The 27061-nt window shown below is 36.0% G+C and overlaps 2 protein-coding genes across 4 annotated transcripts in view; both read left to right on the top strand.

Annotated features, from left to right (window-relative positions):
* The window catches only part of LOC148889699 (receptor-type tyrosine-protein phosphatase epsilon-like), a 28455-nt gene extending 8214 nt beyond the window's left edge, over positions 1-20241 (top strand). For 2 of the 3 annotated variants that reach the window (XM_089011680.1, XM_089011681.1), the window contains exons 3-21: positions 1304-1375; positions 1463-1559; positions 1660-1733; positions 2890-3026; positions 3178-3268; positions 4259-4335; positions 4430-4466; positions 5048-5145; positions 6121-6240; positions 8383-8546; positions 10245-10380; positions 11472-11621; positions 12598-12691; positions 13485-13561; positions 13677-13811; positions 13917-14042; positions 15207-15358; positions 18002-18137; positions 19147-20240. In XM_089011680.1, the coding sequence (XP_088867806.1) occupies positions 1309-1375; positions 1463-1559; positions 1660-1733; positions 2890-3026; positions 3178-3268; positions 4259-4335; positions 4430-4466; positions 5048-5145; positions 6121-6240; positions 8383-8546; positions 10245-10380; positions 11472-11621; positions 12598-12691; positions 13485-13561; positions 13677-13811; positions 13917-14042; positions 15207-15358; positions 18002-18137; positions 19147-19221 (2043 nt within the window). In that variant the 5' untranslated portion in view covers positions 1304-1308 and the 3' untranslated portion in view covers positions 19222-20240. Of the gene's footprint in view, positions 1-1303; positions 1376-1462; positions 1560-1659; positions 1734-2889; positions 3027-3177; positions 3269-4258; positions 4336-4429; positions 4467-5047; positions 5146-6120; positions 6241-8382; positions 8547-10244; positions 10381-11471; positions 11622-12597; positions 12692-13484; positions 13562-13676; positions 13812-13916; positions 14043-15206; positions 15359-18001; positions 18138-19146 lie in introns of all 3 variants that reach the window. The other variant, XM_089011682.1, reaches the window with a different exon arrangement.
* Positions 20242-22710: 2469 nt separating this feature from the next.
* Positions 22711-26160, top strand: gnrh3 (gonadotropin-releasing hormone 3). Its single transcript, XM_089011697.1, has 4 exons — positions 22711-23293; positions 23359-23516; positions 24504-24584; positions 25891-26160. The coding sequence occupies exons 2-4, from the start codon at positions 23376-23378 to the stop codon at positions 25963-25965; spliced, it is 297 nt and encodes a 98-aa protein (XP_088867823.1). The 5' UTR covers positions 22711-23293; positions 23359-23375; the 3' UTR covers positions 25966-26160.
* The last annotated feature ends 901 nt before the right edge of the window (positions 26161-27061 follow it).

Below are 27061 nucleotides of genomic sequence, written 5' to 3'. Positions count from 1 at the left end.
TGTATTGTTTAATCGTATGTTTCAATTTTATATTTTAATTTTTAAAATGTTAAATGTTGAAATGTTTACATTTATAGATGTTGAAATTTTTACATTTTTAAATTATATTTTTTATTGTTACTTTTAATTTTTAATTGTTTATTGTTTATTTTTTAGGTTGTAGTTTTTTAGTTTTGTTATTGTTGTTTTGTTATTTGTTATGTTAATGTTATTTTTTGTTTTTCATATTCTTCATATGAATACGGCTAGATTTTATACATATATTTTATACAAATATAAATAACACAGCCACTTTATGCAGCATGTGTACAGTTAGTATCAATATTTTATATTGCATTCTGTATATTTTATATCGCACCCTCCCCTTTTTGTATTTTTGCTGCTGTAGATTGCAAATGTCTCCATTGTTCGACAAAAAAAATCTTATCTTATTTTGACCCTTTTATGGACAGCACTTACTCCATCATGTGATCAGGTTGCAGGGTGCACAAAAGGCTTCATTTTAACGATTTTTCTAAGACGGGAGAAGTCGCAATTAAGGACGCTCAGGGAAAGAAAATGGGAGTCTTTCTATGGGAATTATGATTATTAATAGGCAGCCTGCAAATGGCTCACAGTGTGTTCCCCTTGCCTCTTGAAAAGTCACCTTGAGAACATTGGATGGATTGAGCATGAGTAGGAATTAACTGCAAGCACCCCAATGAATTATATTCAATATATATTTCGGTGTAATATCCTCAAAGTATTTGAATATTGTTGTTGCAGTAGCTGAACTGATCTATAGGAGAAAAGTGGACGATTGAAAGTGTTTTCTGTGTTTACATTGTATGTAAACGCAGCGTGGGTGAAAAGAAACCAGTCATTGAAAAGAAAAAAGAGTGAATAAAATCCATATACATATATCATTCTTGAAATCATTTTTTTTAAGTATAACAGCATAATTAAAGACTTACATAGTTGTGAATGTGACCTCACGGCTTCACTTCCGTTTCATGTCGATTCATCGCCCTCAAGCGGCCATACTGTGAAACTGCAGCGCCTCTATCATTATTATATAATAATAATACGGTTCATTTAGAAGCGCCTTTCAAAACTTTCAAGGTCACTTTACAGTCACAGGTTACGTTTTTCTGTGGGTGAGCAGCGGCAGCCACAACATTCACTCAACTCAAATAGATAGAAAGCTAGCTAATAGATAGCTAATGGATAGCTGGCTATTATTTTTTTTTTAGATGCGATAGGTAACCTTGATTCGTCTCACAGTAGAGAAATTAAACCCTCCCTGTTTTGTTTGTTCCCGCAGAGACGATGGTGTTGTTTGTGATCGGGATCTCTGCAGCCGTGAATATTTCATCTCATGACAACCAAACTGCAGGTAAAAGGAAATGAAGATTCCTGTGGAATGTGGAAACAATTCATATTCTTTTTATTATTATTATTCTTATTTTTGGATGGTGTGAAGGGAACTTCACCCACCGGGGTGCTCACGTGCTGCCTTCCACGTTGATCTTGTCCCTTGTGCTCATCTTTGTCGTCCTGCTGACCATTTACTGCCTCAGGTGAGCTCATCAGCGCAAAGCAAATTATGACGAAAATCTCGCATGCAAATGCCAAAACAATTCTGACCATAAAAAAAAGCACATTTCTTTTATTTATTAGGTTTAATAACCACAGGAAAGCGCTGGTTACTTCTGTGGATAAAAAACTTCCAAATGGCTTCATGGAAGAACAAGGTAATCAATATAATACTGCCCCATGAAAGCATCATGCGTTATTATTATTATTATTATTATTATTATTATTATTATTATTATTGTTAATCTTATTAGGAATAGTAGTTGTAGTATCGCTGTTATGAATATCACTTATTATTGTCAATGTTATTATTCTTATTCTGATTCGTCTTCTTCGTATTATTATTATTATTATTTTATTATTATTATCATTATCATTGCTGTTATTATTATCGCTGTCACTATTATTGCTGTTATTATTATTATTATTATCATCACTGTTATTATTTTTTCTGTTAATGTTGTTATTGCTGTTATTATTTTTAGTATTATTCTTATTATTGCTGTTATTATTATTATTAGTAATAGTATTAGTAGTAATAGTAGTATTAGTATGAGTATTAGTAGTATTGGTGGTAGTGGTAGTAGTATTATTATGTTATTATTATTATCGCAGTTATTATTATTATTATTATTATTATTGTTATTGTTATTATTATTGTTTTATAGCTGATATTATTGTCATCATTGCTGTTATTATTATAGCTGTCATTATTCTTATTGCTGTTATCATTATCATTATTATTATTATTATTATTATTGTTTTATAGCTGATATTATTGTCATCATTGCTGTTATTATTATAGCTGTCATTATTCTTATTATTGCTGTTATCATTATCATTATTATTATTATTATTGCTGCCATTATTATTATTATTATTATTATTATTATTATTATTATTATTATTATTCTTCTTCTTCTTCTTCTTCTTCTTCTTCTTCTTCTTCTTATTATTATTATTATTATTAATATTATTATTAATAGTAGTAGTATTATTAGTATTATTATTTTGCTATTTTATTCACACGTTTACATTATATATATATATATAAACTTTAATTTTAACTAGGTTGGGGGAGTATATATATATATATAAATACCCGGAAATTCCGAGCCCGTTTCACACGGTTCGAGGCGTTGCTCGTATTTTTTTTTACGACTTCCAGAAATGATTTGTGTCGCGAATGGGCAGAAGTGTGGGAACTGTTAATGTCCGCCGGACATGTTGTTACAGGTGCAACGCCGGCTCGTAATGGCGCCTACTGGGAATCGTTAGCCCTCCTGACCGCTACGTATGCCTTTTGAAACACAGGAGAGCAAAGAGTGGTCCTCCTGCCTAGATCCCCTTCGCCGTCCAAGAGGTACTTCCCCATCCCGCTGGACGCTCTGGAAGAGGAGTATCGCGCCCGCTCGGCCGACGACGGCAAACTCTTCCGAGAGGAGTTCAGTGTAGGTTGATCTGCGCCAACCCTTTGTCCTCTTGGAATTTTGCACAACTCCTGAAAATCCCATGAAAAAAATAACACGGACCAGCGTTGTTTAAGTATTTTTTTTTAATCATGTTTCATCTTCTCGCTCTCATGAGATTTTCTTTTTCTAGTCGCTGCCCTGTTACTACCACCATGGGTCCTTTGAGGAGGCCAGCAAGGAGCACAACAGAGACAAAAACAGATACCCCAACATTTTGCCATGTGAGTGAGGCCCCCCAACAACCCCTCCCCTCACTTCACTCTAAAGACCAGACTTCCTTCATAATAATAATAATAATAATAATAATAATAATAATAATAATGATAGATAGAAAGCTAGCTAGCTACCCAATTGATAGCCAACAGATACCTAGCTAGATAGCCAGCCAGCTAAAATAGTGAATAGATAGCTAGCAAGCCCGCCAGATAGCTAGATAGCCACCCAGATAGCTAATACATAGCAAATGATAATAATAATAATAATAATAATAACAATTAGTAATAGTCGTAATAATAAAAAAAATAGTAATAATAAAAATAATAAAAATGATAAAAATGATGATAATAATTAAAATAATAATAAGAACAACAGTAACAATAATAATAATGATAATAAAAATGATACAATAATAATAATAATGATAATAATAATAATAATAATAATAATAGTAATAGTAATAATAATAATAGTAATAATAAAAATTAGTAATAGTAATAATAATAATAATAATAATAATAATAATAATAATAATAATAAATAATAGTATTAATATAAATAATAATAATAATACTAAACAAAAGTGATATAAATAATAATAATAATAATAATGGATGGATTGGATTTGCCTTTGTTAGTCTCGCAGTGGAGAAATTTTTATTTCATAATAATAATAAACATACATGTCAGCACTGAGAGCTATGCTAAACGCTAATTTACACATTTCTCAACGGATTACGGCGCTAAAAATTCACAGACGACACTACTGGGAAAGAAATGTTCCTAAACAAAAAGGAAATATCTGTGTTGTTGATGGTAGACATCTTGTTGTCACTCTCATAACTCCAATGCCAACTGCTAGCACATTAGCATTCAATTAGTTTACATAAACAAATAGTTTCCACCAACAGCGCAAGACTGCAACTTGTACACGAATACCGGGTGTTTTCTTGATTGACATTTGATTTATTCATCTCTCTCTCTCTCACCCGCAGATGACCATTCCAGAGTGCTTTTGAGCAGTCACATGGGTCATATGTGTTCAGACTACATCAACGCCTCTTACATAGATGTGAGTCATAATTGCTTCCGAGCCACGTGAGTGACGGCGACAAGCGAATCGCCGGTAATACTGTTTTTTTTTGTTTTGTTTTTTTTTTTCGCAGGGTTTTAAGCAAAAGAAGAAATTCATTGCCGCTCAAGGTAAATTAAAATGAAATGTCGAGTTACTTGCTGTTTTGGGTTTTAACCAATCAGAATTTTATATAATAATACATTTCATTTTAAGCGCCTTTCAAAGCTCTCAAGGACACTTTACAGTCACAGACAAGCATAGGTACCATAATAAATAAAATACAATCACAAATAGAATAGAATAAATAAAATACAGTATTTTGGAGTGCATCGGTGAGTGAAAAAAACTACAACAACAAAACAGAGAACTAAAATGCAATAAGGAAACAAGAATAAGTGGATCTAAACTACGTTGATAACAGTTCTGGCTTGAGTTTGACGCGAGTGTACGTCTCATGACACTTCTTTTTTTTAGTTATCAAAATCACTTTTGATATCAAGTGATGAACAAATCAATGTTTATAATATCTTTGAGGTAAACACTGGTTGCCTTGTAAGCTCTGGCACCCTCTAGTGGCCATCATAGTAAACAACACCGTTGATGATTAGTTTCACTGATTGCTCTCGGTCATTTTTTTAAATGTAGTTTTGGTCAAATATACCTCACTTTTCACTCACTTCATTTCAAATATATTTTTTTTATGTTTCAGGTCCAAAGTTGGAGACGGTGGCCGACTTTTGGCGGATGATTTGGGAACAGAAGACGGCAACTATCGTCATGCTGACCAATTTGAAAGAAAGGAAAGAGGTCTAAAAACAAACCTTGATTATTATTACCTACAGTTAGTTATTAATGCAAAAGTTTATACACCACTGTGAAAATAATAATAATAATGATAATAATGATGAGGATAAAGATAATAATAATGTTAACAATAGTCGTAATAGTCGTAATAATAATCAATTTAATTTATAAGTGCTTTTGAAAACTCTCAAGGTCACTTTACAGTTTACAGTCATAGGATCAGTTTTTCTGTGGGTGAGTAGCGGCAGCCACATGTGCCAGTGTTCACTCACCCGAAAGTATAGTAATAGTAATAGTAATAGTAATAATCATAGTAATAATAAAAATAGTAAAAATAACAATAATAAAAATAACAATAATAAAAATAATACAATTAACAACAGCAATAATAATAATAAAAATAGTAAAAATAAAAATAAAAAAAACAATATAATTAACAATAATAAAATAACACAATTAACAATAGCAATAATAATAATAATAAAAATACTGTCATATTTAATCATAAAATAGTAAAAATAATCATACAAATAATACAAAATAATAAAAATAATTAAAAATTAGAATAAAAATAATAATCAAAAAATAGAATTAATAATAATAATAATAACATTTATAATATAATGAGCTCCCCCAATTGCCTGGCGTTAAAACGCATGAGCTGACCTTCAGAGGGCCGATCAACCGGGAGTTTGAGCAGCAGGTTAGATGTATCACAAGAAGGAAAAGAAGCGTTCTGGAATCAATGATGCAATAATTGTTGATAAGACCTTGAGAGGCTTCACGATAATTAGTCGGAGATGCTCGCTAATGGCTTAAAGCGTGCATTACGGACATTGTATTGATGTGAAAAAAAAAATATATATATATATAAATGCAACATACTGTATTTGCATATTTGTTTTTGACTACTATATACATTTATTTTTAAATAATTTTTTTCACATGTAATTAAATGTTACTTTTTTTTTTAACCAGGATAAATGTTTCCAGTATTGGCCAGAAAAGGGCTGCTGGTTATACGGCAACATAAGGGTGGCCATGGAGGACGTCACCGTTCTAGTGGACTACACCATTAGAAAATTCTGCCTTCAGTATGTAAGTCCAAAAAAAAAATCTACACATTCACATATCATTTCTTTTTATTGAACCCCTGGGAACAGAAAAAAACCTGTTGGTTTATTTAAAACAAAAAAAGTGCCATGTATGGAATTCCAGAGCACACTAGTAAAATTTAATTATACTGCAGCATACCTTCCCAGCGATATTTTTTAAGCGAGCATTGTCTCTAATTAGGCACACAGTAAAAAAAAAATAATATTTCAGCCCACTGTAGTTATCAAATAACATTAAAAATACATCATTCTAATCGCAATCTCTTATTAAAAATTAAGCATCTAATAAAGCTGCATGGAGAAGACGTAAAAAGTAATGCTCCCTGAAGGGGCTTTCAAACAGTTTAGTCGACGCTAAAAGGAAAGAAAATAGAATAAATAAAGGAGAGGAAACAATTGGGAGATATTAAAAGAGGGTCGTAGTCGTGATTAAAAAATCATAATATCCATATACTTATGTGTTGAATGTCGTCGGAGAGTCAACATGGCGTGTGTTGCGGGCTTTTTCCTTCCTCGCAGCAATCATTTTTGCCGCAAAGGCTTTTCTCTTTTGGCGTGAGGCTTTTCTTTTACTTACTCAAACAACCTTCGGAGACATTCAGCCAAAAAGAAAACGGATGCTTATAAATATATGAACATGTTTTACTGCCCAAAAAACTACAATACAGTGATACGTCATCTTACAAACTTAATTGGTTCCCAGAAAGTGTGCGTAAGGTGAAAAGTTCGTCTTCCAAACATTTATTTCCCATAAGAAACCATTGAAATGAGAATAATCCGTTCCCAGGTCCCCATAAAACATCATTTTCTCCTAAATAAGCCTTAAAACTACACAAAATAAACCTTATTGTATGTATAATAAATGTCTTACTGTATAGTAATTAAAGAAATAAACTGTACTGTATAATAAAGGCAATTTATTTACCTTTGTGATGGTCATTAATGTAATTTCCTCTTGATGATATCCGAGTAAAGTTGCCGTGCTTTCTCGGCGATAATACCCTCACTCACACTGTCCCCTGCTAGCTGCTTTTCGTTCATCCAAATCAACAGAAGTTTTTATAATAATAATAATAATAATAATAATAATAATAATAATAATAATAATACATGATATTTTAAGCGCCTTTCAAAGCTCTCAAGGACATTTTACAGTCACAGACAAGCATAGGTACTATAAGAAATAAAATACAAACACAAGATAGAATACAATAAATAAAATACAATTATAAATAGAAACAAGAGAAAGAGCTACACAGAAAATGCAATTTTAAATAGGTGGCTTTTGAGATGGGATTTGAGACGGTCGCTTAGACAACACAGAAACACCCTTAGCCACTCGTAGCAATGGTGGACTTAGCATACTGGTACTGGGTCGCTAAGTCACACAAACGCACACCTCGTTCGTGTTTTTCGACGATCTCCTTCTTCCATAATTTTCTTTTGTGTCGTCTTTGGCTTAAAACGAGCCTGTGGTGGGGTCCTTTTTGGTCCCAAAAAAGCAAAAGTACTCCGCTCGATAACAAACCATGTCTGCACTGAGTGAACTGAAAGAACATGGGTGTGGAAAACTAGTCCGCCCGCTACAGTGGCGCCGGTCAACCGTGTGGTTTGGTGTTCTTCCGCCGAAAACTAGTCTGCCAGCCATTGTGGCGCTGTGTGTGTTTCCCAAAAACTAGTTCGTATGCCAAGATTATATTCAAAGTCAGCTTTATTGTCAAATATGCTAATATGCATGACATACAGCACAGATGAAATTACTGTCCTCTCGGACCTAGCGTACAAGGCACTTATAATGACTTTAACAAACATAATAAACACGAAAATGGCAATTTGCCGGGAGAAGGGAGCCGCTGCGTGTTCACGCGCCGCCATCTTAAGAGGAAAAAAATAAAAATATAATCATATTTTCGCAAATTTAATGTTTGTAATCTAAAGCGTTCTTAAACTGAGGGATCACTGAACTTCCTAATGTCCATTTTATTGACTTTTTTGGGGGGGGAATTGTATCCCAATTTGAATGAGGCAGCGTGAGTTCACCCGTCGTCATTGCCGGCGCATGCGTGCGTTGACAGTGAACATTACTCACGCGCAGGCATTAACTGGGCCCGTCTGTTCTTCACAGCAGGACAGTGATGGAGCCCGGGCCCCACGCCTGGTCACTCAACTCCATTTTACCAGCTGGCCGGACTTCGGGGTGCCGTTCTCGCCGATAGGCATGCTGAAATTCCTCAAGAAGGTCAAGGCTGTCAACCCGTCCTGCGCCGGACCCGTTGCGGTGCACTGCAGGTAAGAAGAACATAATTAGGACTTTTTTTCCTTCTTTTTTCTCCCTCTCTTGCGTCATCTGTTTTTGCAAAGTTATTAAAGAGTGGCAGATTGTTGTAATTATGAAGCCCAGGTTAACATAACGCAGAAAAAAAGTGAGCATTGGAGTCCTTAAGGGATAATATCGGCTGTTTAATTATATCGTAGGTGCATACGTGCACCTTTGTTTGACTGGTCAAGTCGACGGCCGCAACAGGTGCTCACGGTTGTTTTCGCAACACTCCTCTGTTGAAATGGGCCTTGTAAATTTCTTCCAATAATAGACGTAATAGGGGCAAAAATAGTGTGGAGGTATATTTTATTTTGTTATGCTTAGAATATCTTGTTTTCTATCCTTTCACTCCCACCCCAACCCCATCCCTCTTCAATTGCTGCTGTGGACTGCAAATTTCCCCATTGCGGGACGAATAAAGGTATTCTGATTCTGATTCTGATTTATTGAAAAACAGGGAGGTATATTTATGTATATACATATTGTATATATTATACAATACAATACATATACAGTAAAGTCTCGTTATATCGATATTCAAGGGAGTCCAAAAAAATATCGATATAACCGGGACTATCGATATATCCGACCCTGTTTGCATGTAATTTTCTCCGTGCGTGCATAGAAATAGTATCAATATAACCGGGACTATCGATATATCCGATATCGATATAACGAGACTTTACTGTATTATACAATACAATACATATAATATATATATATATATATAAATACAATACATTATATACATAGATAAATTGAAGACGATATCAAGCCAGCCAGCTAGCTAGATAGATAGCTATATAGCTACCTAGCAAGATCGATAGATAGCTATCTAGCTACCCAGCTAGCTAGATAGCTATCTAGATCACAGGTGTCAAAGTCAAGGCCCGCGGGCCAAATCCGGCCCTCCACATCATTTTTTTCGGCCCGCGAAAGCAAATCAAACTTGTTAAATTCCATGACGATTGCTAAAATCTGAGCCAAAATTTCATATTTTTGGATGTCAACCACAATAAAAGTCATTATTCTTGACTTCAGATTTGAAAACGAGTTATTCCTTAATTTGCTGTGTGCTCTATATGTAATATTTGAAGGGATTTAAACATTCTAATGGCTTCCCCAAATTCATAACGGCCCTCGAGAGGAAACCATAACTACAATGTGGCCCGCGGCAAAAAATGACTTTGACACCCCTGATCTAGATGGATGGATAGATGGATAGCTAGCTAGCTAGAGAGATAGATGGATAGCTAGCTATCTAGAGAGATAGATGGATAGCTATCTACCTAGCTAGAGAGATAGGTGGATAGCTAGCTAGACGGATAGGTAGATAGCTAGCTAGATATGGATGGACAGCTAGCTAGATATGGATGGATTGCTAGCGAGCTAGCTAGATGGATCTCTCTATCTCGCTAGCTACATAGCTAGCCAGCTGTCTCTATCTCGCAATATATATAAATATATTTCTTGATTGTCTTACTTGAATATGAATATTTTGAAAACAAGGATAAACCATCAGGAAGTCATCTTTTGGTGACTCAAGATCTTTACACGGTGTGTGTTGTTGCTGTTCTTGCAGGCAGTGATGTTCTGTCCACCCGTCTTCCAAGTTGTCTGACAAGTGTTGTTTTCTCGTCTCTGTCCGTGTGTGCGTATGCGAGCAGCGCCGGCGTGGGGAGGACAGGCACCTTCATTGTCATTGACAGCATGATCGACATGATGCACACGGAGCAGAGGGTGGACATCTTTGGCTTTGTGAGCAGAATACGAGAGCAGCGCTGTCAACTCATCCAAACCGATGTAAGCCTTGACCTCTGCTGACCCGCCTTGTCTGCCCACTGACAGTTGCCGTCGCGGTGCAAGGCAAACAAACAAACAAACAAACAAACAAACAAAAGAGAAAAAAAGACGGCCAAGCAAACTGTCAGTGATACAGTGATACCTTGGCTTACGAACTTAATTGGTTCCCTGACAGAGTGTGTAAGGCGAAGTGTGTATCCCAAAAAATAATCTCCCATAGGAAACCATTAAAATGAGAATAATCAGTTCCCAGGTACCCATAAAACATAATTTCCTACGCCTTAAAAATCCACAAACTATACCTTATTTTATGTGTAATAAATGTTATGGTATTATAATCAAAGAAATACACTGTACCGGATAATAAAGTCGTTTTATTTACCTTTGTGATGGTCGTTGATGGCTTGATGGGATGGAGTGACCGGTTTCATCAGCATTAAACACTTGATGAGGAACGTAGTCTTCTTCTTTCACCGTCTTGAGAATGATCCCTTGGAGGTGCTTTCTCTGCCATAATTTTACCTAGTTCCTCATCAATTGTGTTCTGTTTAGCTGGGTTGATAGCTTTTTGCATCAAGTGTACAGATGGCTTGTGTGGGTTATTTGTGGAGCCTGATTGATGGGATATTTTAACCTTCCAGTCTACACTCTGCTTTTGAACTATCAAAGTTGAAACAAGTCACAATGTCACTGTTTTTTATCCATTTTCTCACCATTTCACTTATGTTTTTTTGTTTCAAGCTCTGTCATCTCCCTTTCGTGTGTGTTTTTTCTCATTCTCTCTCTGTCGTCTGCCTGTCTCTTTAATGTTATGCGTTCTTCACCAATCACACGGCTTTAAATGAAGACTGGGGGTGGGGAATAGAGGACAAAAACAGTCAGTTGCCATTTTCTTGTTAGGAGAACGGGCTCGTTCGCGAACGACACAGCTCCGTGTGTATCCCAAAAATAGTTCGTATGCCAAGGTAAAATATTCATAAATTTAACATTCGTTAACCGAAAAGTTCGTAAACCGAGGTATCACTGTACTAGAAGACAACAGAGAAGAGAGAGAAAAAAAATGGTGGTTCTGACTTCCATTGTGTTCACAGATGCAGTACTCCTTCATCTATCAGGCTCTGTTGGAGTACTACCTGTACGGAGACACCGAGCTGGATGTGTCCTCTCTGGAGGGACATCTGCACAGGCTTCACAACACCAGGGCCCCCCACGACAAACTGGGCCTGGAGGAGGAGTTCCGGGTATGCCGACAGAAAGAAAGAGAGAGAGAGAGCGTTTGAAACATTTTCAGTAATGTATCGTCCCAACATGGCGGTATTTTTCCTGAGATCAGGCCCAGGGTGACGCTCTGAGCGGCGGCGACATTCAAAACAATGCTTTATAAGGGGGCCTCCCATCTGTCATGCGCCGAATTAACGGGAGCTGGGTGGGAAGTTTTCATGTTTTACTCATCGCCGTTCCGCCCGCACCGACACTCGACATCCCTCTGCTGATTAGAACTTTGTTGTTGCACTTGTTTATTCCAGGCAGTAAATGTTTTAGCACTTTGGAAATAGACTCGGGGGGGTCAAAACATTAGGTATGCCCTCGCGATAATGCCTCCCCCCACCCACACCAAAACTTGAATGGTATTTAAACCGTGATGGATTGCTTTAATCAACATAAACATGTAACCGAAGATCTTTAGACATTCTAGTTTGCAAATAATGGATGACTTTATTCAAAAGTTTATGTAAAGTGTCCTTGAAAGTTTTGAAAGGTGCTTAGTAATAAAAGTATTATTATTATTATTATTATTATTATTATTATTATTATTATGTACTCCAGCAGATTTAAAAAAATATATATACATTTATTGTGTGTAGTTTTTAAGGCTTATTTCGTTGAAAATTATGTTTTATGGAGACATGGGAACGGATTATTCTGATTTTAATGGTTTCCTATGGGAAATTAAAGTTTGGAATACACACTTTTCATCTTGCACACACTTTCTGGGAAGCAATTAAGTTCGTAAGACAAGGTATCTCTGTATATATATTATAAATATTGTACATTTCTCCACTGCGAGACGAATAAAGGCAAATCCAATCCAATAATTTAGAAAAGCCAGAAATCAATTGTGAATGTAAAATTAATTTCTATTTATTTTTATTTATCTATCTGTTTTTTTTAAATTTATTTTTAATTTAGCACTAAATGTATGCCCCCCCCAAACAGAAGCTGACCAATGTCCGCATCATGAAAGAAAACATGAGAATGGGGAACCTTCCAGCCAACATGAAGAAGAACCGCGTACTTCAAATCATCCCGTGTAAGTTATTTGCATTATTTTTTTTCAGTGATCAGTATAAATCACTGTCAAAGATTGAAGACAGAAAGATTGTCTTTTACTGTCGGTAGGAGACGCAGCCATTCATGACAGACGCCTGAATTCTGCAGCCTCTCTGCCAAGCTATTTATGGAGAGAATATGCAAATTTAAGTGATACATTAGTAAAACATTGTTTTCTTGATTAGAATACCACACCGTTTGAGTTCTAAGCACGAACAACTGTAAGCAAGAAAACATTATCCTTTCCATGAACTGATAAATTTGTAACCCGGCTAATGAGCTCTTCCTGTGAAGGACTTTCAAGTCGTAAATTACTTCTTTGATAAAGGAGTTTCCCAAGTCGTAAATTCTGTCCAAGGCCAGATCTCCTCGATGAAGATGACAGTTTAACAAACTGAGTCTGCTGACCTCAGATTGACCCCAGGTTGTCTGTGTTTCAATTGTGTATTTGAGTCACACATGTTGACTAAGCATATAACAGCATGAAACTTTTAAATATGATAACGTCTTATTCTCCATTAATCACACAAATTAAAAATACATAAATCAATAAAAATCAATATTTTTATAATAGATTACGCCACACTAAAATGATAAAATGCCTCATTCTATAGTCATTTTATTCCGGTTATATCACACGGAATTTCTTTTGTATGAGTTGCAAAATTCACAGTTTTAGACCCATGTGATACTTTTTTTTCTTCTTCTTTTCTACTTTTGAAGCAAAAAAAAAAATCCTTTTTTTGTTGTTGTTGTTTTTGTTCCTGGCACAGATGATTTCAACCGAGTCATCCTTTCAGTGAAACGAGGCCAAGAGTTCACCGACTACATCAATGCCTCTTTTATCGACGTAAGCAAGCGCCGCGACCTCCTCGATGGATTTTCCCATACAAGTATAAATATCAAGCTCATGGTTTCTTTGTGAAACCATGCAAAACATCATCATGTTGCGTCATGCCCTGCAGGGCTACAGGCAGAAGGACTATTTCATCGCAACCCAAGCCCCCCTGTCTCATACGGCGGAAGATTTCTGGAGGATGGTGTGGGAGTGGAGGTGCCACTCGATCGTTATGCTGACTGAACTAAAGGAGAGGGAGCAGGTGCAGCACGCCGCATGAATTTTCTTACCTTTTGTTTTTAAACCTGTTTTACTCCTTTTTGTATTGCTTTTTTTTGTGTAAAAAAATGACATAAAATCCCAACAGGAAAAGTGTTTCCAGTATTGGCCATCAGAGGGCAGTGTGACATTTGGAGACTACACCGTGGAGCTGAGCGGAGATTCACAGGGCGAAACCTTCACTTTGAAAGATTTGGTGCTCAAGCGCAAGGCAGTACGTGGATCTCTACTCATAAAAAATGTCTCTAAATACGACAATATTAAACACTTGTTACAAAAGAAATTTCAATAATAATAATACTACATTTCATTTCTAAGCACCTTTCAAAACTCTCAAGGTCACTTTACCAGCGTTCACTCAACCCGGAAGTAAGTCAAATAGATAGAAAGCTAGCTAACTAGCTAATAGATAGCCAACAGATACCTAGCTAGATAGCCAGCCAGTCAGATAGTGAATAGCTAGCTAGATAGCAAATAGCGAGCCAGATAGCTAATAGATAGCAAATATGTAGCAAATAATAATAATAATAATAATAATAATAATAATAAAGCTAACTAGCTAGCTAATCCGTACATACTCTCAAGGTCACTTTACAGTCACAGGATAAGTTTTTCTGTGGGTGAGTAGCGGCAGCCACACGCGCCAGCGTTCACTTGACCCAGAAGTAACTCAGATAGAATAATAATAATAATACATTTCATTTTAAGCACCTTTCAAAACTCTCAAGGACACTTTACAGTCACAGATAAGCATAGAATAGTAAGACAAAGAGATAGAAAGCTAGCTAGCAAGCCAATAGATAGCTAATAGCCAGCCAGATAGCGATTGTATGGTACCATAATAATAATAATAATAATAATAATAATAATAATAATAATAATAAACATTTTGAAGTTGCGGCTCAATAAAAAATTTTGCCTCTTGTTCCAAAAGAAATTTAGAAATATGAAAAGTAAAAATATAGTATGTCGCAGTTACGCCTCTATAGGAAAATAGTTGAGTGAACGCTGGCGTGTGTGGCTGCCGCTGCTCACCCGCAGAAGAAAATATCCTGTAACTGTAGTGTCCTTGAGTGTTTTGAAAGGCGCTTATAAATGCAAATTATTATTATTATTATTATTATTATTATTATTGTCTGGCTGTCAATGAGTTAAGAAATTTCATCCTGAACCAATTATTTTCATAAGCATTTTGTCCACTTGCGTCTTGCTAATCACGAACACATAGGCGCCGGCTAACCATTAGCATCTAGAAAATGGTATTATAACCCTCGAAGCTAACTCTAATATTTTGTATGCTAGCTATCTTTTAACTTCTTTTCAACTTGTGCAATTGTGAAAATCACTGCTCCACCATGCCCCCCCCCGCCCCTGCCAGGAGAACCAATCTCAACACGTGCGTCATTTCCACTTTCACGGATGGCCCGAGATCGGAATACCGACGGAGGGCCGGGGGATGATTGACATCATCGCCTCGGTGCAAAGGCAGCAGCAACAGTCTGGAAACCGTCCCATCGTGGTGCACTGCAGGTGAGACCGCTCGCTATATACAGTGATACCTCGGTTTATGAACCCCTTGGCTTACAAACTTGTCGGTTTACGAACGTTAAATTTATGAAACTTTTACCTTGGCATACGAACTATTTTTCGGGATACACACGGAGCTGCCACAATGAGTGATGTGTCGTTGCGAACGAGCCCGTTGTTCTAACAAGAAAATGGCAGCCGACTCATTTTTGTCCTCTAATCCCCGCCCCAGTGTTTGGTTAAAGCCATGTGATTGGTCAAGAACGAAGCAGTGAGGGGGAGGTGGTTTAAACATTAAAGAGACAGGCAGACAACAGAGAGAGAGGGTGAGAAAATGGATAGAAGACAGTGAAATTTGGACTCGTTTCAACTTTGATAGTTCAAAGGCAGAGTGCAGACTGCAAGGTTAAAATATTCCATCAATCAGGCTCCACAAATAACCCGCACAAGCCATCTGTGCACTTGATGCAAAAAGCCAGCTAAACAGAACACAATTGATGAGGAACAAGGTAAAATTATCGCAGAGAAAGCACCTACAAGGGTTCATTCCTCAAGATGGTGAAAGAAGAAGGCTACATTTCTCTTCAAGTGTTTAATGCTGATGAAACCGGTCACTCCATTCCATCAAGCCATCAACAACCATCACAAAGGTCAATAAAACGCCTTTATTATACAGTACAGTTTATTTCTTTCATTATAATACCATAGCACATTTATTATACATGAAATAAGGTATATTTTGTGTAGTTTTAAGGCTTAGAAAGTATGAAAATGATGTTTTATGTGGACCTGGGAACGGATTATTCTCATTTTAATGGTTTCCTATGTGAAATTAATTTTTGGGATACACACTTTTTACCTTACGCACTATGTCTGGAAACCAATTAAGTTCATAAGCTAAGGTATCACTGTACCGCCTAGCTGCCGACGGCCATTTTTTTTGGGCCGTGAGTTGTGGCCTTTTCTTTTGAAACAATCCATTTTTTTTTCCTTTCTCGAACCGTTATCAGAAAGTCGCCGCGTTGCCTCAACGGAGCGTCTTTTCTAAACCGCCGAAACGGTTTATGTGATCTTTTATAAAGACTTCTCAGCGGATGCTTTGATCAGAAGCTAGCTTCAGGTGAAGTGATTCTAAAGCCCGGTGGGATCGATCCAATCCACTCGTTCGCAGTCAATTAAAACCTCTCAAAGTGAAATATCCTCCGACTCCCCACTACGATTAATCTGATAAAATGAGCTAACGACAGGAAATGGTGTCATCACTTCGCTCTTTGCCTTCATCACCGCTTGTCTAAAAGGGGCTTTTTAAAACCCCCTCCCACCTACCTACCACTATTCTACCGCCTCCCGGGAGCGACGCTAACCCTGGGCGATCCCCCGGCGTCTCGCCGCATTCGTCCAAATTGCACATCACTCCGCCGTGGCGAGTAAACATCAGCTCAGTCAAACACTCAAGCTTCCGCGCTGATTAGTGTTAGCGTTCGGCTTAGGCTTTCTTTAAGTGAGGGGGTTTGGGATTATTAGCAACCATTAGCCGAACGCACAGGTCACCTTTACTCTCAACCGACCGTCACATTCAAATGAAAGGCGTACATGCTCAAGGATAAGTCACACCCCGTATTTGTCAATTTAATTCATTCACTGCCACAAAAATGTATCCACTTCAGTGCCAGGGTTTTTGTCATTGTCACTCAAATTCTAGGATATTAAGTTTAAGGACCACATAAACATTCAATGCAGCGTAAGAAACCTTACTCTCTTCTTTCATCATAAAAAAAAACAGTTAATTCCTAAATGATATGGGTCTTGAGTTATCTGAGCTTGAAATGAGGGTGACTGTCCAAAATACAATGCAATGCATGCATATTGGTTTATATAGCGCTTTAAAAACAGCTGAAACTGGAACAAAGTGCAAAGAGTTAATTCCTAAGTTATATGGGTCTGGCGTTATCTGAGTTTGAAATGGGGGTGACTGTCCAAAATACAATGCAATGCATGCATATTGGTTTATATAGCGCTTTAAAAACAGCTGAAACTGGAACAAAGTGCAAAGAGTTAATTCCTAAGTTATATGGGTCTGGAGTTATCTGAGTTTGAAATGGGGGCGGCTGTCCAAAATACATTTCAATAAATACATATTGGTTTATATAGCGCTTTAACAACAGCTGAAGCTGGAACAAAGCCCTAATAGTTAATTCCTAAGTTATATGGGTCTGGAGTTATCTGAGTTTGAAATGAGGGTGACTGTTCAAAATACATTGCAATACATACATATTGCTTCATATAGCGCTTTAACACAGCTGAAACTGGAACAAAGCCCTAACATGGAAGGAAAGAGAAATGCTGCCCTCTTGAGGAAAAAAACTGCCAGAGGCCATGGCCAGCGCTTTATTGGCACCCAAACAAGGAAAAACAAAACCCAAACAAATTCAGGAATGGCACTGTCATATTTTCAATTCCATAATAAATCCATGAATGGCAAGAAATGAGTTAAGTGGCTGCTTAAAATGGACCTCACGACCTTCACGATGATCCAACTAATTGGTGAAAAAAATGTTATTTTTAAAGGCAAAACGTTTCAAGATTAATGATGTTACTTTCGACAGCCTCTCGAAATGACACGAAAATCGCGTTTTGGTGTTTCAGCGCCGGTGCCGGTCGGACGGGAACCTTCATCGCCCTCAGTAACATTCTGGAACGCGTCAAGGCGGAAGGCCTGCTGGACGTCTTCCAAACCGTCAAGAGTTTACGCATGCAGAGGCCGCATATGGTGCAGACCGTGGTAATGTTTGCAACTCAGACACTAAAAAAAAAACTAGTATACAGTGATACCTCGGCTTACGAATGCTTTAGTTTACGAACTTTTCGCCTTATGAACATTAAATTCGCCAGAACTCGTTTTCGGGAAACACACGGAGTGCCACAATAGCTGGCGGACTACTTTTCGGCGGAAGAACACCACGGTCGAAAAGCGGCACTGTGGCTGCCGGACTAGTTTTCCACACCCACTTTCTTTCAGTGCACACTCTGTGCAGACATGGTTTGTTATCGTGTGGAGTACTTTTGCTTTTTTTTTGGTCCTGAAAAAGCCTCCACCACAGGCTAGTTTTACGCCAAAGAGGACACAAAAGAAAATTACAGTCGAGGAGAAGAAGGAGATCGTAAACAAACACAAACGAGGTGTGCATTTGTGTGACTTAGCGTCCCAGTACCAGTATGCTAAGTCGACCATTGCTACGTGTGGCTAAGGGTGTTTCTGTGTTCTCTAAGCAACGGTCTCAGGCATTAGAAGAGGTTGAAAAACTTCTGTTGATTTAGATGAACGAAAAGGAGCTAGCAGGGAACAGTGTGAGTGAGGGTATTATCGGCGAGAAAGCACGGCAACTTTACTTGGATATCATCAAGAGGCAACTACATCAACGACCATCACAAAGGTAAATAAAACAACTTTATTATACGGTACAGTTTATTTCTTTCATTACAATACAATAGAACATTTATTATACATACAATAACATATATTTTATGTAGTTTAAGGCTTTTTTAGTCGAAAATTATGTTTTATGGGGACCTGGGAACGGATTATGTTCATTTTTAATGGTTTCTTATGGCAAGTAAATGTTTGGCAGACTAACATTTCGCCTTACACACACTTTCTGGGAACCAATTCAAATCGTAAGCCGAGGTATTACTGTACTTGCGTTATGTTGTCGCGTCTGAATTCGATTTTTGTGTTTTTTTTTTTTTTGTTTGTTCTTTTGTTTGTTTTTTTGGGGTGGTTTGTTTTCCAGGAGCAATACGACTTCTGCTACCGAGTGGTGCAGGATTTTGTCGACATCTTCTCGGACTACGCCAACTTTAAATAACACACATTTTACACCGTCCTGCTTTCCAATCAACTTATGCAATCGACATTTTAATTTATTGATTTATTTATTTATTTGGGGGAGTTTATTGAATGTTCCATTTTTCTAAAGTTTGACATTTTGTATCATACCCGCAAACATATCTCGTCTTTTTGCGCTAGTCTTTTTTAGCGGGTGACATTTAACTTGAAAAGAGTTCATACATAAAATAGGTAACATGAGTAAATACGGTGGTGCCTTGAGATAGCGGTGAAACTAGAAAGTACACATTGTCGTACATAAAAAAAAGTTTGCTAGCTTAATGCTAACGTGTAATGGAAAAAGCCATAGCCAGGCTAGCGAATAGCATTTTATGTGGCGTTGGTCACACTTTAAAGAACTGATATTTCGATCCTTTCCGGGGGGCGGAGGGGGGGGGGGGGAGTGGACCATCACTCACAGGCATAGATTCTTTATCCTCTACGAGACGCTACTGCTGTTTAGGGAGTCGCGGTCGTGATGCTTTTATGTTTGTGTTAGGATTTAAATCGAGGTGGGCTGGTTTCCCTTTCTGGATATCTTCGGCGGATACAGGTTTCAATTTGTCGTAAAAGGATGCCGTTGCTAGCCACCAGTATTATACATTAAAAACAAACAAAATAGACATAGAATAAGGCTTTTTTTGGCAATAGTTGGCGAAATATTGTTTAGAATGATCCATTTTTGTGTTTATTGAAAATGTTTGTATCTTAAACACTCTTGGTATCAGTACTTGGTATCGCTATTGGTGGGGTCTTCAAAGAGTGAATACTTGTATTGGTGTAGAGGTCTGTAAAGAAAAAAAAGTGGAATTAAACATACTTGGTTATGATATTTATATGAACTATAATATTCCTAAGTGCTTTTTTTTCCTGCCTGATGTCGTTTTTAACCTTTAAGGAACCGATTATTATATACAGGTAGTTATTAAAATGGTCAATTGAAATAAACAAAAGACCGTGTATAATACATATAATATTAAGAATAAAGTAGGTACATTTAAACGTGTTTAAGCATAAATAAATGAAAACACAAATGAATGAAGACATTAACAAATAGATTTAAAATAGATCAAAATACATTTGAAAAATAGATTTAAAAATATTGATTAAGACATTTATTTAAAAAATATGTATATATATATATATATATATATATATATATATATATATATATATATATATATATATATATATATATATGTATTATATATATATATATATATATATATATATATTGCTTAAAACATGAAAAATATTTTTTTAAAATTAGATTTAAAATACATTTAAAAATATTAATTAAAGCAATAATTACAAATTATTATCAACAATTGATTTAAAAACCTTAATTTAAAAAAATGGTTTAAAAATAGATTTAAAAATTGATTTAAACTAGACATTTAAAAATATTGATTAAAACATTTATTTAAAAATATTTTTAAAAATTGATTAACAAAATATATTAAAAAATAAATTTAAAAAAATTGATTTAAAAAATAGATTAAAATAGATCAGATGAAAAAATGAAATAAAATAAAAGAACAATTCCAAGACATCCCTCTCCAACGACGGAAGCAATTCTGTCACTAAGGGTCTTCACTGGGTTTGGTATAAATAAGTGAGCAGCCGCTGTCTGTTGTGCTTTGAGTCAACGTGGCCAACTTGGCTTTCTTGCCCGTGGCCATCTTACTTAGCGCTGGCGTGCCTGACACTGCAAAAACGCCATTAAGCCATTTTGAAAATACCGTCTAATCACCCCCCCCCCCCGAAAAACATGTCATTCAGACATGTTTTCTCTTTCCTGTCATGGATCACATTCCGCTTGTTTTTTTCCCCCCTTCTCGACACGCGTGCCATTTCTCCGCCATGCATGATTGATTCGAGGCGCTGAAACCCAACCCCACTTCTAATCGTAAAATATTTGTCAGCTGGTGACAGTTTTTTATGACAACCCGGAGACATTTTGAACTTTTAACGGCATCTTAAACAACAGTTTCATGGCTACGCTCTTCTCTGTGAATAATTTAGTCGCCGCCATGATGGATGGACAAAACAAGGTTTTTCACTCCTCTGAGAAGATTTCCAAGGAGCTGGTTGTGCGGCATATTAATATGCAGATTTAAATGACATCTGAAAAAAAATATTGTGATAGGCGTGGGTAACTTATTACAATTTAAATCAGTGCTAATTTGAGGGAAGTTGTTAACATAATAAGCTGCCCACTGTTGTAACCGCTGTACATAATAATATTAAAAAATAATTACATCTAATATATATATATATATATATCGATCGGGAAAAAAATCCAAATCTAACATAGAAATATAGAAAAGTCTTCCAAATTTAATGTAAAAATATAGAAACGTTTTCCAAATATAATATATCAATATAGAAGTTTCCCAAATATGATATATAAATATAGAAGTGTTCTAAATATAATATATAATTATAGAAGTTTTCCAAATATAATATATAAATACATAAAAGTTTTCCAAATATAATAAATAAATATAGAAGTGTTGTAAATATAATATATAATTATAGAATTTTTCCAAATATAATATATAAATACATAAAAGTTTTCCAAATATAATAAATAAATATAGAAGTGTTCTAAATATAATATATAATTATAGAAGTTTTCCAAATATAGAATATAAATAGATAAAAGTTTTCCAATTATAATATATAAATATGGAAGTGTTCCAAATATTACATATAAATATAGAAAAGTTTTCCAAATATAATATAAATATGGAAGTGTTCCAAATATAATACATACGTATAGAAGTTTCCCAAATATAATATACATAATAATATATAGAAAAGTTCTCCAAATATATATAGAAACCTTTCTCAATAGAATATATAAATATACAAGTTGTCCAAATATAATATATAACTATAGAAAAGTCCTCCAAATATATATAGAAAAGTTTTCGAAATATAATATATAAATGGTCCAAATATAATATATAAATATCGAAATGTTTTCCTAATACAGTATAATATATGAATATATGTTTTCCAAATATGATATATAAATATATTAAAGTTTCCCAAGTAGAATTTAGAAATATAGAAAGGTTTTCCAAATATATGTTGAAACGTTTTCTAAATATAAAATAAAATCCATAAGTTTTCCAAATATATTATATAAATATAGAAAGTTTCTCCATATATATATTATATATATATATATATATATATATATATATATATATATATATATATATATATATATATATAATATATATATATATATATATATTTTTTTTCAAATATAATATAAAAATATAGAAATATTTTCCCAAGATGATATGTAAATATAGAACATTTTCTTAATATAATATATAAATACATAAGTTGTCCAAATATAATATAGAAATATAAAACAGTATTCCAAATATAATACAGTAAAGTCTCGTTATATCGATATTCAAGGGAGTCCGAAAAAATATCGATATAACCGGGACTATCGATATATCCGATATCGATATAACGAGACTTTACTGTATATTAATCGGTAAATGTTCCAAATATAATATATAAATATAGAAAGGTTTTACAAATATAATATATAAATATAGCAGCGTTTTGTATCTTTGCATTTCCATCTTGGTCATTTTTTGGTGTTTTTGTCGTCCCCAATCTAATGCTTCCAGTTGGACGTGATTGTCATCGCTTTTAGGCCTTGTAAAATACCCCCCAAAAAAACCCCCAACATGGTTTCCATGGAACTTTTTGCCTTGTTGTTGCAAAATTGATATGACTAAATAATCCACGGGCGAGAAATTTTGCCTTACTTCCCAACAGGTGGGACGCCCAACGTCAGTGTGTTACAGGTCTCACGCCGCTTAAATCCTCACGGCGACGACGTCGGCGGCGCTCCGGAGCACTTAGGCGCCTCCATTAGCGACGTCGGCTGCACCATTAGCGCGTCCACGTGTCACACCTGCAGAGACGAACGAGGATTATAATCCTCGCACTTTATAAAAGACCACCGGAAAAAAAAAATCTGCTTTCCTGACACGCTAACGGGGCCGATCGAGGAGGTGAGCGGCGCTCCGGTGGCGGTCGCCGACGCCAATTTGACGACGTTGACTCTCTTTTTGTGCAGAAATCGGCAAAGCTGTGATGGAGGTCGCTTGCAAAATGGCGGTGGTGCGCGTGTTGCTGTTGATCTTGCTTGTGCAGGCGGTCTATGGGCAGCACTGGTCATACGGGTGGTTGCCGGGCGGCAAGAGGAGCGTGGGCGAGTTGGAGGCCGCCATCAGGGTGAGTTGCGCTTTGAACAAACGCTTTTTTTTAAAATACCGTATTTACCGAAAACTTTTATATATTTATATCATATATTTGGAAAACATTTGTCATTCATTGAAGTTGTGCCTTATAATCCAGTGCACCCCATACATGGAAAAAATAGTTATTTATTAATTTATGTGTTAATTTATTTGTTTGTTTGTGTGTTTATGTATTTATGTATTTATTTCTTTACTTACTTGCTTACTCACTTATTGGTGTATTTATTTATGTTTTTAAATTTATTTATCCTTCATTCTATCTCGCACAATTGAAATGACTATATTTTGGGATTCAAACATCTCCTTTTTAATTATTTTGGGATAAAAAAAAATATATGTCACCAAAGTTTATTTATTTACGCATTTAATTTTTATTTATTTAATAATTTATATACATTATGTATTTATTTATTTCGACTTCATTCTATATCTTGCACGATTGAATTGACTATTTGTCATTATTTTGGGATTTATTTATTTTTTATGTCACCAAATGTTATTTATTTAAACATTTAATTTTTACTTATTTAAGCATTCAAATACATTATTTATTCATTCATTTATATATTTATTTATTTAATATTTAGACTTTATTCTATCTCTTGCACTCTTGAAATGACTGTAATTATTTTTGGATTTTTTTTTTGCCACTAAATTTTATTTATTTAACAATTATTTATTTATTTATTCAAGCATTTTAATGAATTATTCATTCATTCATTCATTCATTCATTCATGTATTTATTTATTTATTTATTTATTTATTAAGCATATTTGGCTATTTTCCTTTTTTTTTTAAACCTCCATCCATACATCCATCCATCCATCCATCCATCCATCCATCCATCCATCCATCCATCCATCCATCTATCCATCTATCCATCCATTCATCCATTCATCCGTAAGTAGCGTGGTATTTGTGTCGAGGTTTCACCCTTGTCTCTTTGCGTTGCACATTTAGATGCTGGCTACGGAGGGCGTGGTGCCTCTTCCCGAAGAGGCGAGTGCCCCAACCCATGAGAGACGTCGACCATACAATGTAGTAAGTGTTTATGATACATAATTAATGACGGATGTCTCCCTCAATTGTGCAATATTAATGTACACCACAGAAGCAGAGTTGCGCCGCCGTGCTTCTCGAGCAGCTGCGACAGCATACAAAATGCTCAATTACCTTGTTTTTTAAATGTCATTTTTCCTTGTCTCCTTCTTTTTTTGTGCATCGTTAAATTCATGCGTCGCTTTTTTTTCAACCCCCCCCCCCCCCCCAACGTTGACTTTTGCAAATATAGTGATACCTTGGCTTACGAACTTAATTGGTTCCCAGACAGAGTGTGTAAGGCGAAAAGTGTGTATCACAAAAAATAATTTCCCATAGGATACCTTTAAAATAAGAATAATCCGTTCCCAGGTTCCCATAAAACATCATTTTCTACTTTCTAATCCTTAAAAACTACACAAAATATACATTATTTTATGTATAATAAATATGCTATGGTATTATAATGAAAGAAATAAACTGTACTGTATCATAAAGTCATTTTATTTACCTTTGTGATGGTCGTTGATGGCTTGATGGAATGGAGTGGCCGCGTTCATCAGCATTAAACACTTGATGAGGAACGTAGCCTTCTTCTTTCGCCATCTTAAGGAATGATCACTTGTAGGTGCTTTGTCTGCGATAATTTTACCTAGTTCCTCATCAATTGTGTTGTGTTGATCAATTCTGTAGCTGGGTTGATAGCTTTTTGCATCAAGTGTACAGATGACTTGTGCGGGTTATTCGTGGAGCCTGATTGATGGGATATTTTAACCTTCCCGTCTACACTTTGCTTATGAACTATCAAAGTTCAAACGAGTCCAAATTTCATTGTTTTATATCCATTTTCTCACCATTTCACTTTTGTTTTTTTTCACTTTTGTTTTTTTTTGTTTCATGCTCTGTCGTCTCCCTTTCGTGTGTGTGTGTGTGTGGTTTCTCTCTCGCTGTCGTCTTCCAGTCTCGTTAATGTTTAACCCCACCCCTTCACTGCTGCGTTCTTGACCAATCAAATGGCTTTAACCGAAGACTGGGGGCGGGAATAGAGGATCAAAACAAGCCGGCTGCCATTTTCTTGTTTGGAGAACGGGCTGGTTCGCGAACGACACATCACTCATTGTGGCAGATCCGTTTGTATCCCGAAAAATAGTTTGTATGCCAAGGTAAAATTGTCCTCAATTTAACGTTCGTAAACCGAAAAGTTCGTAAGCCAAGGGGTTCGTAACCGAGGTCCCACTGTACGCCCCGTTTGAAGTGCTTGCGTCAAATTAAGTGAAATATTAAAACGCTCTCATTCCAATCTCTGCAGATGGATGATGATGATGATGATGATGATGATGATTCCCATCATTTTGAGCGAAAGAAAACCTTCTATTACAAATGAAAAGGGGGGTGTTGGAGACAATTTACGTGATTATCTACAGCGATGGTGGATCCCCCTCCCCCCCTTCTCCCCGAGGGCAGCGCATTTATTGCACCAGTGTCATTGAGAGTATGTCTGTGGCATTCAAACTCATATGAAATTGTAATAAACTCTTTTTGAAGCCTCATCAACTTATCGATTTGATTTAAGATGCGAAAGGCGAGCCCGACCGACTATCATGCGTTTGTCGCCGATCTGTAATAAAAGGAGAGGAAGGAAAAAAAAAATCTTTGACACCTCTTCAAGTAGATGAAATTGCCTTTGTTTTCCTCCCACCGACAAGGATGATGAAGCCGCAACGACGGCGATGCTAGCGTGACAGCAGCTGCCGATTACGGCAATTTATCGCAAAATCAGTGACATCATTCTACCTGTTCCATTTTATGACATTGCGTTGTCATTGACTCCATTTGAGTGATGTGCTAACGTTAAAATGTGCTGCGCTTCCGGGAGAGCGGAGAGAAAATATCTTTTTTTTTCCCACGCCCCCAAAAAATGGAAATTATCGATTATCGAAAAGATTTATCTATCTAGATAGCTATCTCGCTAGCTAGCTAGCTATCACTATCCTATTACCTATTTTAAAAATAGAGTCTGGAGGTCGTGGTCGTAAGTATGGGTGGTCGTAAGTCGAGCCGGTCGTAAGTCGGATGTTACCTGTAGTTGAATGGTTCTCATGACATCATGTGTATGCTAGCTTTCTAGCTATTTGGCTGGCTACCTAGCTGGCTACCTAGATTGCTATCTATTTTTTGTCCAATAGCGATCTAGCTAGCTAGCTGGATATCTGGATGTCTATCTATTAGCTAGCTACCTAGCTATTAGCCTTACCGAGCTAGCTATCTGGCTGGCTATCTATGAGCTGACTAGCTTTCAAACTATTTGAGTTATTCCAGGTTGAGTGAACGCTGGCGCCTGTGGCTGCCACTGCTCACCCACAGAAAAAAAACTGATCCTATGACTGTAAAGTGACCTTGAGAGTTTTGAAAGGCGATTAGAAATCACATGTATTATTATCTATCTAGCTCGCTATCTAGCTAGCTATCACTATCTATCT

Source organism: Hippocampus bargibanti, linkage group LG13 (genome assembly GCF_051943395.1).
Source record: "Hippocampus bargibanti isolate YZ-2025 linkage group LG13, ASM5194339v1, whole genome shotgun sequence".
Taxonomy (NCBI): domain Eukaryota; kingdom Metazoa; phylum Chordata; class Actinopteri; order Syngnathiformes; family Syngnathidae; genus Hippocampus; species Hippocampus bargibanti.
Note: the sequence above shows the minus strand (reverse complement) of the source record. Positions and strands in the feature narration are given on the sequence as shown.

What these genes read in the sequence shown, in the direction of transcription:
- gnrh3 (XM_089011697.1), top strand. Translation starts at nt 23,376, where the DNA reads ATGGAGGTCGCTTGCAAAATGGCGGTGGTGCGCGTGTTGCTGTTGATC. An exon ending in AGTTGGAGGCCGCCATCAGG is followed by an intron (nt 23,517 to 24,503) that starts GTGAGTTGCGCT and finishes TTGCACATTTAG; the next exon opens with ATGCTGGCTACGGAGGGCGT. An exon ending in GACGTCGACCATACAATGTA is followed by an intron (nt 24,585 to 25,890) that starts GTAAGTGTTTAT and finishes CAATCTCTGCAG; the next exon opens with ATGGATGATGATGATGATGA.